The 20285-nt window shown below is 36.6% G+C and overlaps 1 protein-coding gene across 1 annotated transcript in view; it reads left to right on the top strand.

Annotated features, from left to right (window-relative positions):
- The first annotated feature begins 331 nt into the window (after positions 1-331).
- Positions 332-20285, top strand: part of ADAMTS3 (ADAM metallopeptidase with thrombospondin type 1 motif, 3) — a 71603-nt gene continuing 51649 nt past the window's right edge. Inside the window, exons 1-2 of the mRNA XM_008567491.1 lie at positions 332-371; positions 7903-8102. Of these exons, the coding sequence (XP_008565713.1) occupies positions 332-371; positions 7903-8102 (240 nt within the window). The remainder of the gene's footprint in view (positions 372-7902; positions 8103-20285) is intronic.

The following is a 20285-nucleotide window of genomic DNA, read 5'->3' as shown; positions in this document are numbered from 1 at the left end:
TGTAATATTTGGGATACACTTAGATTTTAAAAAAAGGTATTTGTCTTAAATTTGAACTTAACAGGGAATTCTGTATTTTACTGACAACCTTGCCCACACCAAAACATTTCAGTGATTTATTCATTAAATGGTTGCAATGGGGCTGAGCGAGCAACAGTGGTGAGAATCCCCTACTATGGGAATGAAGGATGGTACCTTTCAAAAGATGTTAAGAGTCCAAAAGAATGCAGAAGTGATCTCTAGGCAGATTACAGGAGGAAAAATTAAACACAAAATACATTAATGCAGACTAAGAGCCTAAAAGAGACCAGTAGAAGACTGTTACTAAGGGATGAAGGAAGAGGAGGATCTGAAAAGGAGAACTCAGCAAGGTGGGTTGCCTGTATGTGAGTCATTTCCTTCTCCTCTTTTATTTCGGGTCCTTACCCTTCATCTTTTTAAATAGAACCTCAGTATTATTCATGAACTCACACTTCTAAACATGTGCTTCAGAAAAGGCTGGCCTCAGCCACAGGGGTTGATTTCTTATTTGCCTAAAACAATACGGGGTTCCATTCTTCTCATTTGTGGATGATTTTGACAAAGGTGTGTAATTTTGATTCTGGTCACTGAAATATGTAGTTAAATGTACCCAGGGCATCTAGGAAAGGTTTTGACCTACTCCTAAGAAAGATGTGGAGGAAAACACAGTCTGTTGGACCTGCTGATGATGATTGGTGCAGCCATTCCAAAATAATCAAAGAAGTCAGTTTGAAGATAAAATTTGTACACCAAGAATGGCAGAATATGAAAAGATGGAAAAATTGGGTCCTTGCTGATCTCCTGATAGATTAACCCAGGAATCACCCTACCTTTGGATCTCTTGTTATGCAAACTAATATGTTTCCTTATTGCTCAAGACACTTTAAGTAAAGTTTTCTTTATTTGCAGCTAAAATCATTCTAACTGACATATAGAAGATTCTTATTGAAAGTCAGAGTCCGTCTTTTGGATATTGAGATGACTTTTTAATTTTGTTTACAAATGATCACAAACCCAAAGCATGAAAACATTATTTTTTACTTAAAGGTAAGAAGTTTTGCATTTAAAAAGTACCATATGTTATCCCTTAAAGTAGTCAGTAAAAACAAAAGCTAACACAAGTATTTTAGAATTAGAACTTTTGGGGAAAAGAAATCATGGAAATTAATATTCATTCAATGGTAACGTCTTAAAAAAAAAGCATCAGTTACTTAGTGAAATTTCTGAATTGACATCATAAATTGGCTTGAATATAGTTCTTTGAACTATCATTATGGAATTTCCCAGTTGGTTGAAGGATGCAGCTGCTTTCCACAGAAATGTTTTATATCTTGGTAGAATAGTTCTATATATATGGGGATGTTATTACTGTACCCTTTTAGGAAGTAATAACTTTAAATATTTTTTAAAAGGTGTCAATGGAAAGATCACTATTGCCGAAACAAACAGGTCGACACAATTATTTAATTTCACTTTGCTTCTGATATTAACAGATGACATTTGTAGGATTTTACACCTATTTTTAGCTCTGATTATAGGACTTCCACCTACTCTTGGAAAATCCAGCTTGTGGTATTTCAGTTACTTCATTTTTGTAACAGTATTCTGTTCATGAAGAACCAAATTTCTACATATAAACTCATTCTGTATTTATTGTTACTGCACAACAGTATGATTCTTCCTCATTTTCTGAAGTAGATTCAGTGTCATATAAAAGAAAACCCATCAGAATAGTGGCCTGAATATGATAGAAGAGTTATTTATAACTCTTGTGCATAACAAAGTCTGGTGCTAGGTAATCCAGCCCTGGTATGGCAGCCCCACGGTCATCAGGGAGTCAGACTCCTTCATGCTTGCTACCCTACTATATGCAGAACATGCCCTGATTCTCAGGTCACCTCATAGAGCACTTGATTTTAGGTTCAAGTTCCAGGCAGCAGGAAGGAATACTGAGTGGAGGGCCAAAGGGGCACACCTACCAGAATGCATCGCCTCCTTTGAAGAGCCTTTGTGGAAGCCTCCCATGTAAGCCAATAAAAGCCCTCTTTGTAAGCCACCAAGTATAAGCAAAGCTTCTGCTTAGATCTCATTGACTAATTCTTAATCACATGTAATCCTTAGTCACAAGAGAGACTGAGAATAACTTTTAGCTGGTTTTATTGCCTCTTCAAATAAAATTGACATTCTGCCCCCTAGGAAGGAGAGAATGGGTATTGGGTAGATGATTCTATCACAGTCTCTTTCACAGTATGCTTAAGATTGCTTTCCAACCCTAATGTATTGGTATTAGATTCAGAACTTGATCAGAGCTTGTACCTCTCCAATTTTACCTTTGTCTTCTGCTTCCTTTTTCAGACCCTTAGAATTTCTTCTGGAGTGGGGGGCAATTTCACTAATCCTGCACTTTGATTTCCTGTAAATATCATTAAGCATATAAAGATGTCATACTCCATCCTTAAAATGTTTCAAGCCCAAGTATTCATAATCAGCAAAGCAAGTTATATTGTACTTTGTCTGTTTAGTAAGTTCAAAATTCTGATTTAACACTAACAATCCTATATTTAACACTAAAAGGTAATTTGCTTTTTCCTAGAAAAATGCTTAGAGTGCTCTTTTTCTTTTTTCTTTTTTAATGCTCATTTGAGATCACATGTGTTGAGGTTCTTTCTAGACTGAATTTTTTTTTTTTTTTTTTTTTTTAATGCCCTTTTGGGATACCATGTGTTGGGGTTTTTTTTAAACTGAATTTTTTTTTTTTTTTTTTTTTTTAATGCCCTTTTGGGATACCATGTGTTGGGGTTTTTTTTAAACTGAATTTTTTTTTTTTTTTTTTTTTTTAATGCCCTTTTGGGATACCATGTGTTGGGGTTTTTTTTAAACTGAATTTTTTTTTTTTTTTTTTTTGCTAATTCTTTTATCACATCAGTCTCTGCTGCCCAACTCAGCCTCCACTATTCAAGTCACCTTAACACTTGTGTAGCAGAATGCCAGCAAGGTGCCACCAACGACCCATAATTTTTGACACCCAAAGCAAATTGACACTCTGCTTTCACTGGTTGAACTTGCCTACTGCCTTCTATGTGATTCTTTTCAGTACTTCAAAACAGTAAACAGATTCACTAGAAGAATATCTGGTCATGACTAGCATGATATTCACCTTTAATTGTTCCTATTCTTATGTCTTATGTTGGGGATATTGATAGCATTAGATACAGAAGCATCTAAGATTTTTGTCATCTTTTAAACTGTGAAGCATTACACAGGTGTGGACTATTACTAAAAGGCATGTTTTGGTACCTGATTAGGTCTACTTAACCTAGCAAATGTGAAAGTGATTCAAGCCTATATAATTGTTTGTCACTACATGATACGAATTTGGTTTCTTTCTGAATATAAATCCAATATGACTGGGTGGTTCCCAGGATTAATACCTAGAGAAATGGAGTGGTTTCTCTACCTTCTCAGGATCTACATATGTGTGGGTACTGAATAAATATGGTTGAGTGAAGGTAAGTGCTATCTGTAAACTAGCTCTTTCTAATTTTGTATTATGTATCTTAATTTTAATTGAAAGTAAACATTTTATATTCTCTCCTTTTGTCTTCTTTCTGCTGTGCAGTAAATATTGTTACCCTTATTCTTTCTAAGGTTATCAGCAGTTCGGATTTCCCTTCACTAATTCCAGATTCTTTTCTCACCTGTTTTAAAATAACTGAAACTGTATGATTTATGATATGTAAAATAAAATATACAGATCCTTAAAAATATGAAGGCTTCGGGCCAGCCCGTGGCTCACTTGGAAGAGTGTGGTGCTGATAATACCAAGGCCAAGGGTTCGGATCCCATGTAGGGATGGCCAGTTAGCTCACTGGGTGAGCGTGGTGCTGACAACACCAAGTCAAGGGTTAAGATCCCCTTATCGGTCATCTTTAAAAAAAAAAAATGAAGGCTTCTCTTAGTGGGAAAATCATCATTATCATCATAAGTAGTAGCAGTAAATACTATTTGTAGAGCACTTATATCTACGCACTGTGTATAGTGTTTTCACCATTAGCTCATCACAGTAACTCCGCAAAAATAGGTATTATTATCCCATTTTACAGATGAGGAAACTGAAGGTCAGAGGTTAGTCATCTTAAGTAAAATCACACTATTAGGATGTAACATTACCAAGATTTGAAGCCAGGTATGTCTGATTACAAAGCCCATGTCACTTGACCATTATGTTATAAATTAGGCATACTAAGACAAATTCATTATGAATGAAGATATTTCACATCTTCAGAGCTGTCTGTAATTATAATGATGTGTGTAAGTGAAAAGTGCCAGAAGCTATCCCACTATATTTCTTTGAAATGTGTGACGTTGCCCACTTTAGGAAACATAGAAAAGAACATTGCACATTTTTAATTGATTTTGATATATGGTGAGACATACAGGTCCAGTTTCATTCTTCTGCATATGGATGTCCAATTTTCCCAGCACCAGTTATTGAAGAGGCAGTCTTTTCCCCAATGTGTGTTCTTGTTGCCTTTTTCAAAGATCAGTTGGCTATAAGTAAGTGGGTGGATTCATGGGTGTTTTATTCTGTTCCATTGGTCCAAGTGTCTGTTTTTATGCCAGTACCATGCTGTTTTGGTTACAATAGCTTTGTAGTAGAATTTGAAGTTGGGTAGTGTTATGCCTCTGGCTTTTTTTTGCTCAGGATTACTTTGGCTATTCGGGGTCTTTTGTTGTTCCATGTGAATGTTAGGATTTTTTTTTCTAATTCTGTGAAGAATGTCATTGGTATTTTGATGGGGATTGCATTGAATCTGTAGATTGCTTTGGGTAGCATGAACATTTTCATGATGTTAATTCTTCCCATCCAAGAGCATGGTATGTCTTTCCACCTTTTTGTGTCTTCTTTAATTTCTTTCAGTAGTGTTTTGTAGTTCTCATTATAGAGATCTTTCACCTCCTTGGTTAAATTGATTCCTAGGTATTTTATTTTTTGGTTACTATTGTAAATGGGCTTGTGTTCTTGATTTCTTTTTCTGCTACTTTTTATTGGAGTATAAAAATGCTACTGATTTTTCAGTGTTGATTTTGTATCCTGCAACACTACTAAAATTGTTAGTCAGCTCTAAGAGTTTTTTGTAGAGTATTTAGGTTTTTCTGTATATAAAATTATGTCATCTGCAAACAGGGACAGTTTAACTTTGACATTTCCAATCTTTTATTTCTTTCTCTTGCCTGATTGCTCTGGCTAGTACTTCCAATACTATGTTAAATAGGAGTGGTGAGAGTGGGCCTCCTTGTCTTGTTTCAATACCATTCAGAATGATATTGGCGATTGGTTTATCATATATGGCCTTTGGTGTGTTGAGATAATTGCCTTCTATACCTAATTTGCTGAGAGTCGTTATCATGAAGCAATGTTGAATTTTGTTGAATACTTTTTCTGCATCTATTGAGATAATCATATGATTTTTGTCCCTGGTTTTGTTGATGTGGTGTGTCACATTTATTGACTTGTATATATTGAACCATCCTTTTGCATCCCTGGGATGAATCCCACTTGATCATCGTATAGAATTTTTTTGATGTGTTGTTGTATCCTGATTGTTAATATTTTGTTGAGGATTTTTGTGTCTATGTTCATTAAGAATATTGGCCTGTAATTTTCTTATTTTTGTTGTATCTTTGTCTGGTTTTGGTATGAGGGTGATGCTGACCTCACAGAATGAGTTTGGGAAAATGGCTTCTGTTAAAGACAAACAAACAAACAAACAAACAAACAAAAAACATTGCACAGCACAAGGGAAAACAGGAATAAAACTGTTCTTGATTTTAAAAGGCTTCCTTCTTTCCTCCCAGGATTCTTATGCAGCAAAAAAAAAAAGAGAGAGATTATCCTCTCTTACCAGAAAACCACATATTTAAGGAGGGATGCAAAGGCTAAACCAAAGGGGTATTAGAGCAGAATGAAGTCTTTCTGAAATAAATATTCAGTCCTCTTCATTCATGCACTGGGCTTAATGATATAATGATATTGCTAGTATATTTCCATTGGATGTTGTCTCTGACAGTTCTGCCCCCCAAAAAAGCCATTTTTAGAACTGAATGCTCATGTATGAATTTCCTATTTGTACAGTAGCTATCGCAACCTTTCACATTCTCAAATGTATGAAAAGACTTAAGGTTGAATAGTAAAGCTGTTTGCAGGTATAGTCTCTTGCCCTCAGTGTGGGTTTGTAGCTCTTGAAAACAACTTTTGAGGAAAGCTTTCTCTTTGATGTGGGTGATGGTGAGAGTTATTTATGTATTGTGGAACTAATGTGATTCCTTGGTGAGGAAAAAATTCCCAGCTAATGAGTTAGCAGTTGGGCTTGGGTCAAAGTGAATTACAGTACGGCTTTCAAACCTGAGTAGTCATATTCAGAGCTTATGCCCATACTTGTAGGGGAGGGTGTTGGTGTTTCTATGTATTTTTGAAGGAAGCAAGGGTGTGAGTGGGATCTATACTTTCATTACTTCTAATCCCATGTAGCTAGGGCATGGTCATCAATCTTCCTGGCTAAGAGACACCTTTTCCCCCTGCAACTTTATTAAAACCACAAAGGTGTATGGGAAAATACCTGTTCATTAATGTCAGATGCTGATTCTAATGGCTTACAGGCCCCAGTACAGCATTAAATAAACCTCCATATAAAGTATGAGTCAGAGTTGGTTTTATTAAGCTCACTTTTAGATATGTGGTTGTTTTAGACATCAAAGCAGGATAAAACAAAATCCTTTCCAAGTTGTATGTATGTGAAATAGAGATGAATATATTTTCAGTTTTTACACCAGCAGTTTTGAATAATCTCTTTAATTTTAGTTTCCAAATGATAGATTTTATTTTTTAACTCATAAAAATATTTTCTTCATCAAAAATAGTCATCCGAAGGCAGACCAAGAGGTCACTAGACAATGTCTGTCATTCTTTTGCTTCATATATATGTATATATGTGTGTGTGTATATGTGTACATAAATGTGTACACACATATGTGTATCTGTGTGCATAAATATGTGTGTGTGTGAAATGTCTATTTAGAAAGTAAAAAATTGAAATTCCTTAAACTGCATAAAATAAAAAATTACATATCCTTTTATTTTCCTTGAATATAGGTCATTTTCTGACTGACTTCTTACTTTGATACCTCACAGATGTTTAGCAACTGATGACCTGCTATCCAGATGATGGTCCATACAAATGTGGTGATCTGTAATATTGAGTGAATAGGCCTTATATATACACTTCTTCCCTAGTAGCATTCACTACAAAACCATACTCAGAAGAAACCAAGTAAAACATGTTGACCAGTAATTATCCTACTAGATACTGTTGTGTTGCCATGCTATAATTTGATTTTTAAATTAAAGTTACTGGGAAGAGAAGCAATTTAAATTTATGTGACACAGATTATATATTCCATGATTATAGTAACTTAAGTTATAATCACTGTAAACATACTGACATGTGCCTTTCATTTATAGTTTCCATTTATTTAGTAATTACTTATGATGTGTTCTGTGCTCTCGCTGCCTTTGCTCCACAGTGGGGATGCAGCTAGGAGAAAGACTAAACCACGCTCACCTTCGTGGAACATCAGCCTGGCACGGTAGCGCTGCTCTCTGTACAATAATGTTATCTTACCCTCAGTGTTCTGTGTTGAATTTGTTCGAGGTCTGTCTGATCATATGTATGTGTATGTTGTTGAAGGAATAAACTGAACAGCATCTTGAGGATTATGGATTATAATAATAGGCCCCCAAGAGGATTCTTTTTCCTGAGAAGTTATTAGAAGGCCCATTGGGGAAACTGAAATGCCTGGGTTCCTTTTGTTTCTTAATAGAGTCGGATCTGGAAGGCCTTGATGATCTAGGTACAGTTTACAGCGGCATTGACCAGCAGCTGAATGAAACAATAAGGCGCCGCAGACACGCGGGAGAAAACGATTACAACATCGAGGTGCTGCTGGGAGTGGATGACTCTGTGGTCCGTTTCCATGGCAAAGAGCACGTCCAAAACTACCTCCTCACCCTGATGAACATTGTAAGTAGTGACTCCTTTCTGAGGCTTTTGATCTTTCAATTCACTTCTCTTGTTTTGTTAGTGTCCTTTGGAAACCTGTGTGAGAACTTTTATGACTGTGCTTCACATCTGAAATGTGTGCGTAACCACATTAAATTTAAATGTTGATCTACATGTTTAAAATACAAGAATGCAAAACTAAAGGAATGATGAAGCAAAAGTTTTTTTGGCTAATCAGCTAGTTTTCTATTGTCATCAAGAGAAAATCATAAATATTATAAGCCATAATGAGATAGAATTATGACATGAATTATGATTTTCATTTTGTTCCAGGAATAATCAAAACTCTCAGAACTTTGTCCACCTGACTTAATATGGACTATGAAGGATGAAATAGTTCTTTTCAGAATCGTTCTGTATCCCAGGATGGTGAATGATTTATGCCTGATAACTCTGTGTGGATTCTGGCTAGAGATTTTGAACAAATATGATTTTTTTCAACATTACAAGACTAAAAGTAGTATATTTACAGAGCATGCAATTACTGGCATAGTGCCACACAGCAGTTGCTAAAGGACTCTTTAAATTTGTCCTTTTTGTATGACTTGCTAATTGGGTAACATGGATTAGAAAAAGAATGAAGAGTTTAAATAAGTAAATACATGTCATGTGTTTTGTAAAGTGCCATGTACACATGCATAAATACTCAACCATATTTTAGTTTTCCTTGTCTAATTTTACTTCCTAAATCATCTAAAATTTAAGAATTTCTACAGAGCTTCTATTTTCACTTGCATCATTCATTGTACCCCTGGGCTGCTTTCTTCTACCTCTAGGGAGGCAGCCAGTCAGTACAGACTTCTTGGACCCCTAACTGGTGCTCAGAACTACAGAAGGCTTTTGGAGTAATGCAGCGAAGGCTTGATATGGTCCTTGTTCTCACAGAACTTATAAATAGTCAAGGAGAAAAGATAAATACATGAGATAATTAGATGGAAAAAAATGTTAAGCAATCAAACGCATGCTGTTATTAAGACTTAAATTGTAGGCACTATGTCGTAAATGCTCTAACACTTTAGAAAAAGGAGATATAGCTGCAGTCATCTAATCATGAAATGAGGAGAGTATTAGATTGGGACTTAGGAGCTTGAGGTTTCAGTTCTAGCTTTACTACTGGTTGGCTCTGTGATTTTAGACAAATCATGTTTTTTCCTGGGACTTAATTTCCATGTTTATAAAATTGAAAGATTCAACAAGATGTTCGTTAATTCTGTAATCAAGAAGCTAGGAGTTAAACTGTGTTTTTAGGGATTTGTTTTTCTGTTGTTATTTCTTTGTTTTTTGAAGAGCACATGAAAATATACAGGGTTTCTTGGTAGAATCTATCAATAAGAATGTAGGAATGGATATAGTATATTCATCAGAGAGCAAGTACAGTTTGGAGGGTGTCAAAGAATAAACAAAGCACTGCATTTTAGGTTTTATAACAGTCAAGGACTTTTGTTTATAAGTCCATTAAAAAAGTTAGATAATAGACTGAGACTCTGTCTCAAATACCAAATTATCCTAAAGTTAATAGAACCTCAAAGAATGGAGCCGCAGGAGAGAAAATAATTATTAATACTTAATTAGTTCGTTGCATCTGAAGTAATTAATGTAAGTGGGGACTTGGGGAATTAATAACAACACTCCTCCCTTCCCTTCTCAAGGTCATAAGCAACTGAAAGATGGACATGGAAATCACACATATGTAGAATAAAATAATTTTATTATTGATGAGAGCTGAATTGCACATGACTTAAGTGTATAGTCATAAGGCTTTTATCATTCTAAATCAGTGGTTCTCAAATGAGCATAGTTTGTCACCACCCCTGGCCCTGGGGAACATTTGGCAAAGTCTGGAGGCATTTTTGGTTGTCACCAAGGGGGTGGGGGGGACAGGTGCTACCACCACTTGTGGGAGAAGCCAGGGATGCTCCTTAACCTCTTGCAACACATACGGCAGCTCCACACAACACAGAATTAGGAATTATCTGGCCTAAAATGTTAACAGTGCTGAGGTTTAAAAACCTTGTTCTAAATTAATCTTATTTCCAACTGTCATCTCTGTCCAACTGGTAATTTCAGGTTTCCTCTCTAGGGTCAGGCAGTCAGCTTTAGACATGACAGACAGAATCCCTTCTTCTCTTCCTCCTCTACCCCACACCACCATCACCCTACTGTGAACTGAGATGCAAAACACTGAGCTAAGCATGCTCTTTACCCTCTCTCAAATTCATCAGTCAGGTAAGAGTAAGAGGCAAGAAGAGAAACCAGCAATGCTATTCCCATGAAAATTTCTCATGGAAAATTCAAGGCCAGAAAAATTCATTTTCATAACAGTGTTCAAGTAAGTATCTCCTGTGCTAGCCATGCTTTATGACTTCCCATGGTTATCTAAACCTATGGCTCCTGAAACCCAAGGCCTACACAGACATAGATGCTTTCTTGAAATGTCAGATAGGTTCATACAGAAACTATAGAAGCAAACTGGCAGCAAAGTATTTCTATCTTTTTGCAGTGATTTGGGGAGAAGGGTGTCCATGTGGCAGAGAAAGGAGCAGGGTCTCTTTTAAAATTACTTGTCAGCTGAGACTAGTCAGCAAATATATTCTTCCTTTAGTTTACCTGGTTGTCGATTTAGTTTCCATATCAGAACCCAGATGGTATTTACTATACAGTTCCTGAATTAAGGGAGTACTTTTAGGTGCAAGGGCTTTGCTTCATGACGTCCCTTTAATTTAAACTGGGCTTTTTTTTTTTTTTTTTTAAGGAAAGCTTGTATTTATTATTTCATACTTTCTTATCTTGAAAAGGGCTCTTAAATTATTAAATGTTAAATGTCCTTTTAATGAAAGAAGGGATAAATGAACAAATGTATATAAATAATGTAGAGGTAGATTATGAAAAATCTTGGGAGGCAGAAATTTTGGACTTAAAATAAGGATATGCATGATAAATGCAATGATATAATGAAAGTAGTGCTTAAGAATAAGTTAGCAATTATTGGATGTCTACTATATTGCAAGATAGGAAATATTGCCATATTTTCTAAAAGAAACAGAGACTTTAAAATGTTAAAAAAATTGAGGTAAATTTTTAAAGATTATTTACATTTTGTACTATAGTGTAAAATAGTGATAATGTGGTGATGGTAATTTTTAAAAGAAGACAGGGTTATTGGGAGGAGAAACTGGTTGTTATATTTCATTTTAACTTATTAATCATAATTTAAGTGTAATCAGGAAAGACACTTAAGGGCTGGCCTGGTGGCGCACTCAGTAGAGTGCGGCTCTTGGGAGCGTGGCGGCGCTGAGGGTTCAGATCCCATATAGAGACCGGTCCGCTCACTGGTTGAGCGCGGTGCGGGCGCGACACTGAGGGTTGCGATCCCGTTGCCGGTTGTGGTACGGGCGCGACACCGAGGGTTGCGATCCTGTTACCGGTCACGAAAAAAAGACAAAAAGGAAAAAAAAAAAAGAAAGAAAGAAAGACACTTAAAACACAATATATTATACGTAAAGAGTAATGTTATATAGTTTTCATTTATGTGCTATTTTAAATTAGCCATGTAAATTGGTCACCTTTGGGACACAAATATATTTAATCTATTTCAGGGCCATGTTTCCTAATGATAGTGATGACTGTGCATATGAATGTGGTAAAGTTCTATAGGTGATTTGCCATGCAGATCTGGGGGTTTGGACACAGAAAAGGCAGCTTACTAAGTTGGCACTTTTCTCTGGGGGTTTAGTGGTCAAGTGAACAAGTTTGAATAGACTGATGATGATTTTGATATGACTCTCTAAGAGGGGAGATATACCCTCTATCACCCCCTCTCCTTTGTGAATCATTGGGGAGAATAATTAAACATCTTCCATCTCCTTTTATTTTTAACTCTCTATTTTGAAGATTGTGAAATTTCTCCAAGCATTATCTATAAAAAAGAAATAAACAGATACGAATATATTGTAAAACAACATGATTATTGCTCGTACTTGGATTCTTCATAAGCTTTTTATGTTTCAAATAAGAGATTGTGATATATGTTAAGGTTTTGTTAGGATCCCATGTTATATCTTGTTATATTAAGGAATGTTTGGTTTTACAGTTTTATAATGTGGCTCACTTGCTAGGTAAGTTGCTAGGTAATACTGATCCATTGCCTCCTATGTGCAAGGCCTATTTTAGGCTATCCCAGTGAGCGCGATTGGAAATTCTTAACCCTCTTGGAGCTCGCCTGTCTCCTTCACCGAGCTGTAAGCAGGCAGAGACTTTTTAAAATTTTCTGACTTGGTCCGTAATTATCAACCCTAACCTCAAAACTCTAATTAGTCAAAATAATATATAGGAGTCAGAATGTATGTATTGTAGATAAGAACAATGGTTTTCTAATCTTTTTAGAGTCACAGAATTATTTATGAATTTGAGGATAATAATGCAAAATGTATTTTCGTACAAAATAGTGCATACCATTTCAGAAATTCAAAGCCCACTGAAATTCATCTGTTAAGAACCCTGATGTAGAATTAACTTAAAGTAACTCCCAATAGTCAAATCTTAGATAATATTAGGGTAAAAAATAAGTGATTGGAATGGATTATAATCCATTATAAAATTACTCAGAGAAGAAATACTTGTGAGTTCATATTGATATAAATAAATAATTGACTATGTAAATACATGGAGAAGAAAGAAAATTCTTCCTTGTAGTAGAATTCTAGTTGATAAATGTAACAGGTATGATGGAAGTAGAAAATTGCTAATTGGCAAACACTGCAGATTAATTGTTGCAGGCAAGTATCATCAATGAATGGTAAAACTAGTGGATGAAAGTATAATGAGAAGCAGGGTGTATACATAGCCTCAAAGTATCTCTCCGCAAAGGACATGTTAACCACAAACCATTAACTGTATATTGGCAAAACCTGGCAGACGGTACTTTAATCATGTGCTCAAAGTTAATCTTATCCATACTGAGCCACATTAACATCCTGTGCCTCCTAATAAAGTGCTCTTAAAGGGCTTAGCATCACTTACATGGTGTTATTGCTAAAAATGCATAACCTGAGTTTACTCATGAGGAGCCATCAGAATAGCACAAATTGAGGGGCACTTCTACAAAGTAACTGACCAGTACACATCAAAAGTGTCAAAATTGTGAAAGAAAAAGAGAAACTGAGGTACTGTCCAAGATTAAAAGAGACTTAAGAAAATATGACAACTGAATGTAGTGGGTTGGTCAAAAAAAGGATGTAAGTGAGACAATTGACAAAATTTTAATAGAGTCTTTAGTTAATAATATTACATCAATACTAATTTTCTGATTTTGTACTGCATACTGTGGTTATAAACAATATTAACATTTGAAGAATATATGGGAATTCTTTGTATTATTTTCACACCCTTTTTTGTAAGTCTGATTTTATTTTGGAATGAAAGGTTAAAAATAAAAAATAAATACAGAAAAAGAACCTCTGATTTGGTGTTTTCCCTTATTTCATTTATTTGTTTTTAACTTTCAACGGTTACAATATGAATTTTTTTTAGAAGCTAATTATGGGTAGAGATGGGTAGTCAGTGAGACTGTAATTTATTTTTGTTAACTGCAACATGAAAAAATATGCAATGCATATTTGATTTAATAGTAAAAGTCAATATTGAAAATATAGAACATCGCGTTTTAAAACCAACTTTTATTGAAGTGTAACTGATGTACAATAAAATATACATTTTAAGTGTACCATTTGATGAACTTTTATTAAAAATTGTGTTCTTGTTTCAGTGCAGTCCTCTTTCAGATACCTTCAGAGTTTACAGCAAATAAATTGCATGTTACCTATCTGTCCTTCCCTTTCTCAGTAAATGACTCTCTTAGGCACTTTGTTGCTCAAGTCAGAAACCTTCATTTATACTAGTGATGTTTTTCCCCTTTGGGGACTCATTTTATTAGAGGAAATGAGGTTTATAAATAAATATGTATGATGTAAACTAGAAAATGCTAATTCACTGAAAAGTAGTGTAGGCTGGATGCTGTGGGGGGAAGAGTATTAGAGATATTTCTGAAGTAGAGGAATGAGAAAGGACATGAAGAACTATGCTTGAACCTGGCCATGAATGTTAGGTAGAAGTTAGGTCTTTGGAGATGGATGATAGAGAATTCCAGGAAGAGCAAATAGTTAAACAAAACTCTGACAGATGCTTAGTGTATATTTGAATTTGGCTATATATGGGTATATGAAGGAAATTAATGTAAAATAAGAAAATGAAGATATATTACAAAACTCCCAGAGGGTTTCTCTTCTTTTGTTTTGTTTTGTTTTAAAAACCAGTCATTGACCTGACAATAGACAGGTCCTTACTATGTTTAAGATGTTGGGAGAATATAAAGTCAATGACATGGGCTCTTCTAACATGATTAAACTCTTCCTGAGTACAATGTTATATACAGCTATACATATTTATAAAGCATGATATGAGAACACTAGCTATAAAAAATTGAGATAGCATGAGGTGGTATTAATTTTCACCTGGAGAGATGTAGGAAAACTTGGCCAAGGAACTAGCAAGTGACAGGTTTTATAGGATGAATAGACATTTGTAGACTGAGAAAAGAGGGAAAGCATTTCAGACAAAGGAACAACATAAGTGGAGTCACAGATACATGTAGGTATAGTATGTAAGAAGAGCAATGGATAATTCCAGGAGGCTGAAGTAGAATTTTCATGATAATCATAATACCTAAAATTTACTGAGAGATGGCTGTGTACTAGGCATAATGCTAAGCAGTATCTTGGATTAATTCATTTTACCTTCATATGAAATTCAGTGAGGAGATTAAGGTTTGGGAGCATACATCACCTGACTGAGCTCACAGCTAGTGAGGTGGCATAAATAAACTCATGCACTCTGACTTCATAACCTTTCTCTTAACTGCTGTTCTATAGGGCTTCCTGGTGGAGGATGTAAGGGGAGTGGAGATGCTGTTATTTAATGGTAGAGTGGGGTCAAATTATAGTAGGCTTTAAATGCTATGCTAAAGAGCACATACTGGATTCTAGAAAGAGTGTGAACACATGATCAAACCTTAGAATTCTGATGACTGCATGGAAAATGGTTTGGTGAGAGAAGCAAGACTGCTGAATGTTACAATAGTTGATGAGGGGCTGAATCAAAGCTGAAGTATGGGAATGAAGAGGAGGTGAACAACACTAAAATTTCATTTTGACCATATATATTTTCCGTTCTTATCTTGCTAGGGCTATGGAGATTTAAGAATCTAGCAATTTTAAATAAGTTGATTTTATTAAGTAGACTATAAGGGGAGAGAGAAAGCAAGAGTCATCATTAGTTCAGTTGCAGCTATTCTGTGAATGCACTTCAGACTTGGAATTGAAACCAAGTAGTTCAAAATTCAATGAAGTGAGTGTTTGAAAAAATCTCAATATTGGCATGAAATTCTGCAACATTTAGTGCAAATATGTTGATTGTTTCCATACAGAACCCTTTACTGGTCTCCTAAACTATTCTGGTGTATTAGTCCATTTTGTGTTGCTTATAACAGAATACCTGAAACTGGGTAATGTGTAAAGAAATAAAATTTATTTCTTACAGTTTTGGAGGCTGGGAATTCCAAGGTCCAGGGAGCACATCTGGTGAGGGCCTTCTCGGTAGGGACTCTCTGCAGAGTCCCGTGGTGACCAGGGTAACACAGGCGAGAGGCTGAGCAAGAGCATGGGCTAATGTGCTTCTTTCTCTCCTTAGCTGCTAGTGCCACTCCCTTGATAACCCACGTATCCATTAATCCATTAATCTGTGAATGGATTAATTCATTCATGAGGGCATAACCCTTATGATCCAATCACATCCTAAAGACCCCACCTTTCAACACTACCACAGTGGGGGTCAAGCTTACACATTAGCTTTGGAGGGAACAAACATTCAGACCGTAGCAGCTGGTATGGTTTTAGACATTTCATTTTGAAGGAAACTGTGATGAAGTTTTAAAAATGGATTTAGGGCCGGCCCAGTGGTGCACTGGAGAGTGCGCCGCTTGGGAGCGTGGCGGTGCTCGCGCCGAGGGTTCGGATCCCATGTGGAGACCGGTCTGCTCACTGGTTGAGCGCAGTGCGGGCGTGACACCAAGGGTTGCGATCCCATTGCCGGTCACGATAAAAGACAAAAAGGAAAAAATAAAAAATAAAAAAAAGAAATAAAGATAGTTTTATAATGCCAAGTAGAAAGTGGGGCTTATGGGGCCGGCCCGGTGGTGCACTGGAGAGTGCGCCGTCTGGGAGCGCAGCGGCCCTTCCGCTGAGGGTTCGGATCCCATGTGGAGACCGGTTCCCGCTCACTGGCTGAGTGTGGTGCAGCAGGCGCAATACCGAGGGTTGCGATCCCATTGCCGGTCCCCGATACGGGGACCAGTAAAAAAGACAAAAAAGGAAGAAAAAAAAATGGATTTAAAAACACCTGAGAGAGATGTGTATGAGATTTTTTTTTTCATGTTATTATGACATGCATATGGGTCTACATAAAGAGCCTGATAATTTTTAGGAATTGCCTATAATAAGCATTTTTAAAAATAAATAAAACATTGAAAGTATTGAAAAGAAACTACACAAAGATTAGTAGCAGTGATCCACTAATCCTGATTTCGGGATTTAAACATTACCCACAAAAACAAAAAATAAAAAAAGACAAAAAAACCCTTTGAAAGGAGTTTAATTATTAGTTGATTAATGATTTAAATTACTTTTGAAAGGGAAATTTTATTTGTAGAAAAACAATATATTAATATATTAATTTTATATGAAAGTCTTTAAAAGTTTGATCAAGAATGTCACTCATGGCCTCTGGTCAAGATGGCAGAATAGACGTACACAGAGTCACTCTTTCCCACAAATCAACCAGTTTACAACTATTAAAAAGCAATGACAGCCAAGCTGGGGCTGCTAGAGCTCAGGGGAAGAGGAGGAGAGACCTACGGAGTGCATGAATTCAGGAGAAGCCACAATAAGGAAAGAAAGAACTGCTCCAACTGTTTCAAGCCCTGGCTGCTTCAAACCTGACCCTGGTGAGCATGCAGAGCAGGAACTGGCAGATGCTGCAACTGTGCCCTTTGGATGAAATTGCTTGGAGGCAGCAGGGGAGAGGAGGGCCTTGGTGGCCCCCAGGCCAGCAAGACCACTAATAGGGTTCCCGTGGTCCCACAAAGAAGTGAGGAGCCACAACAACTGAAAAAAATGGAGCCACTCAGAGGCCGATGAGTCATTGAAAGGGACCAGTGCAGGGCCTGTCCCATGGGAAGTGTTTGGAGCATGGACGGTGGGGGAGATGGGCCACCAGGAGAACTCTGGGACACAGCAAGGACAGCTGATCTGCCGCCCAGTCAGCGCAGGATCACTCAGTGGAGACTGGTCAGGAATGTAGAACTTCAGGGGGTGCAGTTTGTTGAAGAGACTCAGGCCCAGACCAGAGTTTCTACACAACCCAGGTACACCAGATTTCACGAGATCCTGAAGTACCTATAAAGTCAACCATTAAATCCTGAACTGCACAAAGAGCCTTCCTCAGGGAATCAGCAGGGAAGCAGTGGTTTAGCTCTATCATACAGCTCAAGTACTGGTCCCCACAGGAAGTTCCCCCATTTTAGAAGTAGGCAAAGGATGGCAGATTGGTTCTGGTGCAGAGTTTGAGTGGTAGGAACAGCGAGAGATCTAGCACAGAGCTGAAAGAAAAAACAGGATACCCATAGACGAGAGACAGTTTGATATTGACTAATGAGGGTCTCACATCACCAGGGAAGGCCTGTGAAGCCTAGAATAGGTTACCAAGCCAGGGAGGGGGGAGGGCTGGGGGCCTCAGTCATGTCCCCTGACACCCACAACCAGCCCAGCAATGACCAAGCCACTGCTGGAAGCCCTCTCGTCTCCCCTGCAGGAATGAGGGGGGGTGCCATAGGCATCAATCCTGCACCTTCTCCTTCCTCTTCCTCTTACCCTATTTCTTAACCCTTCCCCTCTCTCCCTTCCCCCAACTGCTCCACAGCATCATAGAATGTAAAAAATAATAATATTAGTAAACTTTAAAAAAAGAAAAAAAGAATGTCACTCTCCAGAGTTAGCTCTAAATTTTCAAAATTTCCAATTTCCCAAGAGATCATATATAGGTTTCCACAATACCTTGTCCTGTGGGATTTTGATGCTTTTGTTCTTTGCAGGTTAAGACCATAAAACACAGAATTTGGTAAAGGCAACAAAATAAACAGTTCTTCCAAATTTTATAGTTTTATTTGAAGGGAGTACAAGCTGGTGTTGTACGATCATGGCTTTTTTTTCAAATTGGAACTTGTTAAATTTTTATTGAATTATTAAGTGAAAGTCAGTTGAAAGGACATAAAACGTGTGTTCAGCTACTCTGATACTTTTTGGAAACTAGAATTTCTCTAGGCCACTACACACTTAAACAGTGTTTACCATCACTCATCTTGCTTCTATGAATCGCTGGCACTTTTCTTTCTTTACATACCCAGTTTTGCACATTCTCATGATGATGTTTGAAGGCATCACTTCCTTATTGTTATCATTTCTTTGACTCTTTCATGCTTTTTTTTATTACTATATTTATCATCACACAATGTAATCATTTTTTGTAGCCCTTTACCAATTTCTCACTAATCCTCCCTCCCTCTCCCCCTTTCCCAGCTCTGGTGGCCTCAGTTCTGTTCTCTTTTTGAATCTGCAGTGAATTACTGTGATCGTCTTATCTTTCTTTTTTAGTTTATTGGTTTGTTATTATTTTTTAGTTACCACTTTTGAGTGAGGACGTGATATTTCTCTTTCTGTGTCTGGTTTATTTCACTTAATATAATGTGCTGCTGCAAATGGCAGAATTTCATTCTTTTTTATGGCTGAGTAGTATTCCATTGTGTAGAAATACCACAGTTTCCTTATCCAGTCATCTGCTGATGGACATTTAGGTTGGTTCCAACTCTTAGCTATTGTAAATAGAGCTGTGATAAACATGAGAGTGCAGGTAAGTTTAATATATTCATTTATGACAATAAAAGAAAGGTTTGGAAATACTAACTTTTCCAAGATGGACTAAAATGAACCTACACTTTCCATCCTAGCAATCCGTAAAGTGGTTGATTTTCACAATCATTAATATATCAGTATCAGGATTTGAAATCCACATACATTGGCACCACTAGGCAAAATAGCAAACTAATGTTATTTGGGTAAAAGTTAATTTACTTATTAAACATTTATTGAGCCATCAATGATCCTTGCTCTCAAAATGCTTATAATTAAAAAAAGAATAAAACAAGAATCATGGGCTGCTACATTTAAGGGGGAAATTAATGTAACTCCTTCACTTTATAGATGAGGAAATCACAGCACATGTATCTTATACTATTTTGGTTCAAGTGTTGGTGGTCAGAGGAAATAAGATACATCAGCTTCAGAAAAGCTCATCTTTTCACAGTTTCTGTAATAATCAGAACCAAGGCAATAGGTAATATATATGGTAGCAATTACAATTCACTCTTGTGCCTTGGGTCTTTGGGGGTCTCTAAAATAACCTCCTTCCTCTGTTCCTTCCTCCCATTGCCTCCTCATTTCTGTCTTTCTGGTGATGTTTATCAAGATCGGGATCAACTATTAGCTCCTATGAACCTTTAAGAAATTATTCAGTCCTTATAGTAAATTTTGTGAATTCCTTAAGAACAGTTCTCTAATAGGTTGTTTGTTCCTTGAGTGCAGTTATTATGTATCATTAAGCTTCATATTTGCAACATTAAAAACAGTGTCTTCCACATAGTAGAAATGCAACAAAATTTTTATTTAGTCTTTTGAAAACTATTTTAATGCTGTATAGTGATAAACACAAGAACTTATTTTTTGCTTTCAGCAAGATTACAGACTGAGGAGGAAATTAAACACATCATAGGTTATGAAAGAGCTCTGCAGGGAACCCAACATATTTTTATACATAGATGTGATGGTCAAGAAAGCCATCTCTTTATACATAGATGTGATGGTAAAGGCTTCTTAAGCCTTCTCTTAAGAAGTGATGATTAATTTGAGACTTAAAGTAAAAGAGCCAGCCATCAAACAAGGGCATGTGTCTTAGTGATTAAAAGAAGGCCATGTGGCCTTC

The sequence above is a fragment of the Galeopterus variegatus genome, unplaced genomic scaffold, assembly GCF_000696425.1.
Source record: "Galeopterus variegatus unplaced genomic scaffold, G_variegatus-3.0.2 Scaffold324, whole genome shotgun sequence".
In the NCBI taxonomy this organism is placed as follows: domain Eukaryota; kingdom Metazoa; phylum Chordata; class Mammalia; order Dermoptera; family Cynocephalidae; genus Galeopterus; species Galeopterus variegatus.
Note: the sequence above shows the minus strand (reverse complement) of the source record. Positions and strands in the feature narration are given on the sequence as shown.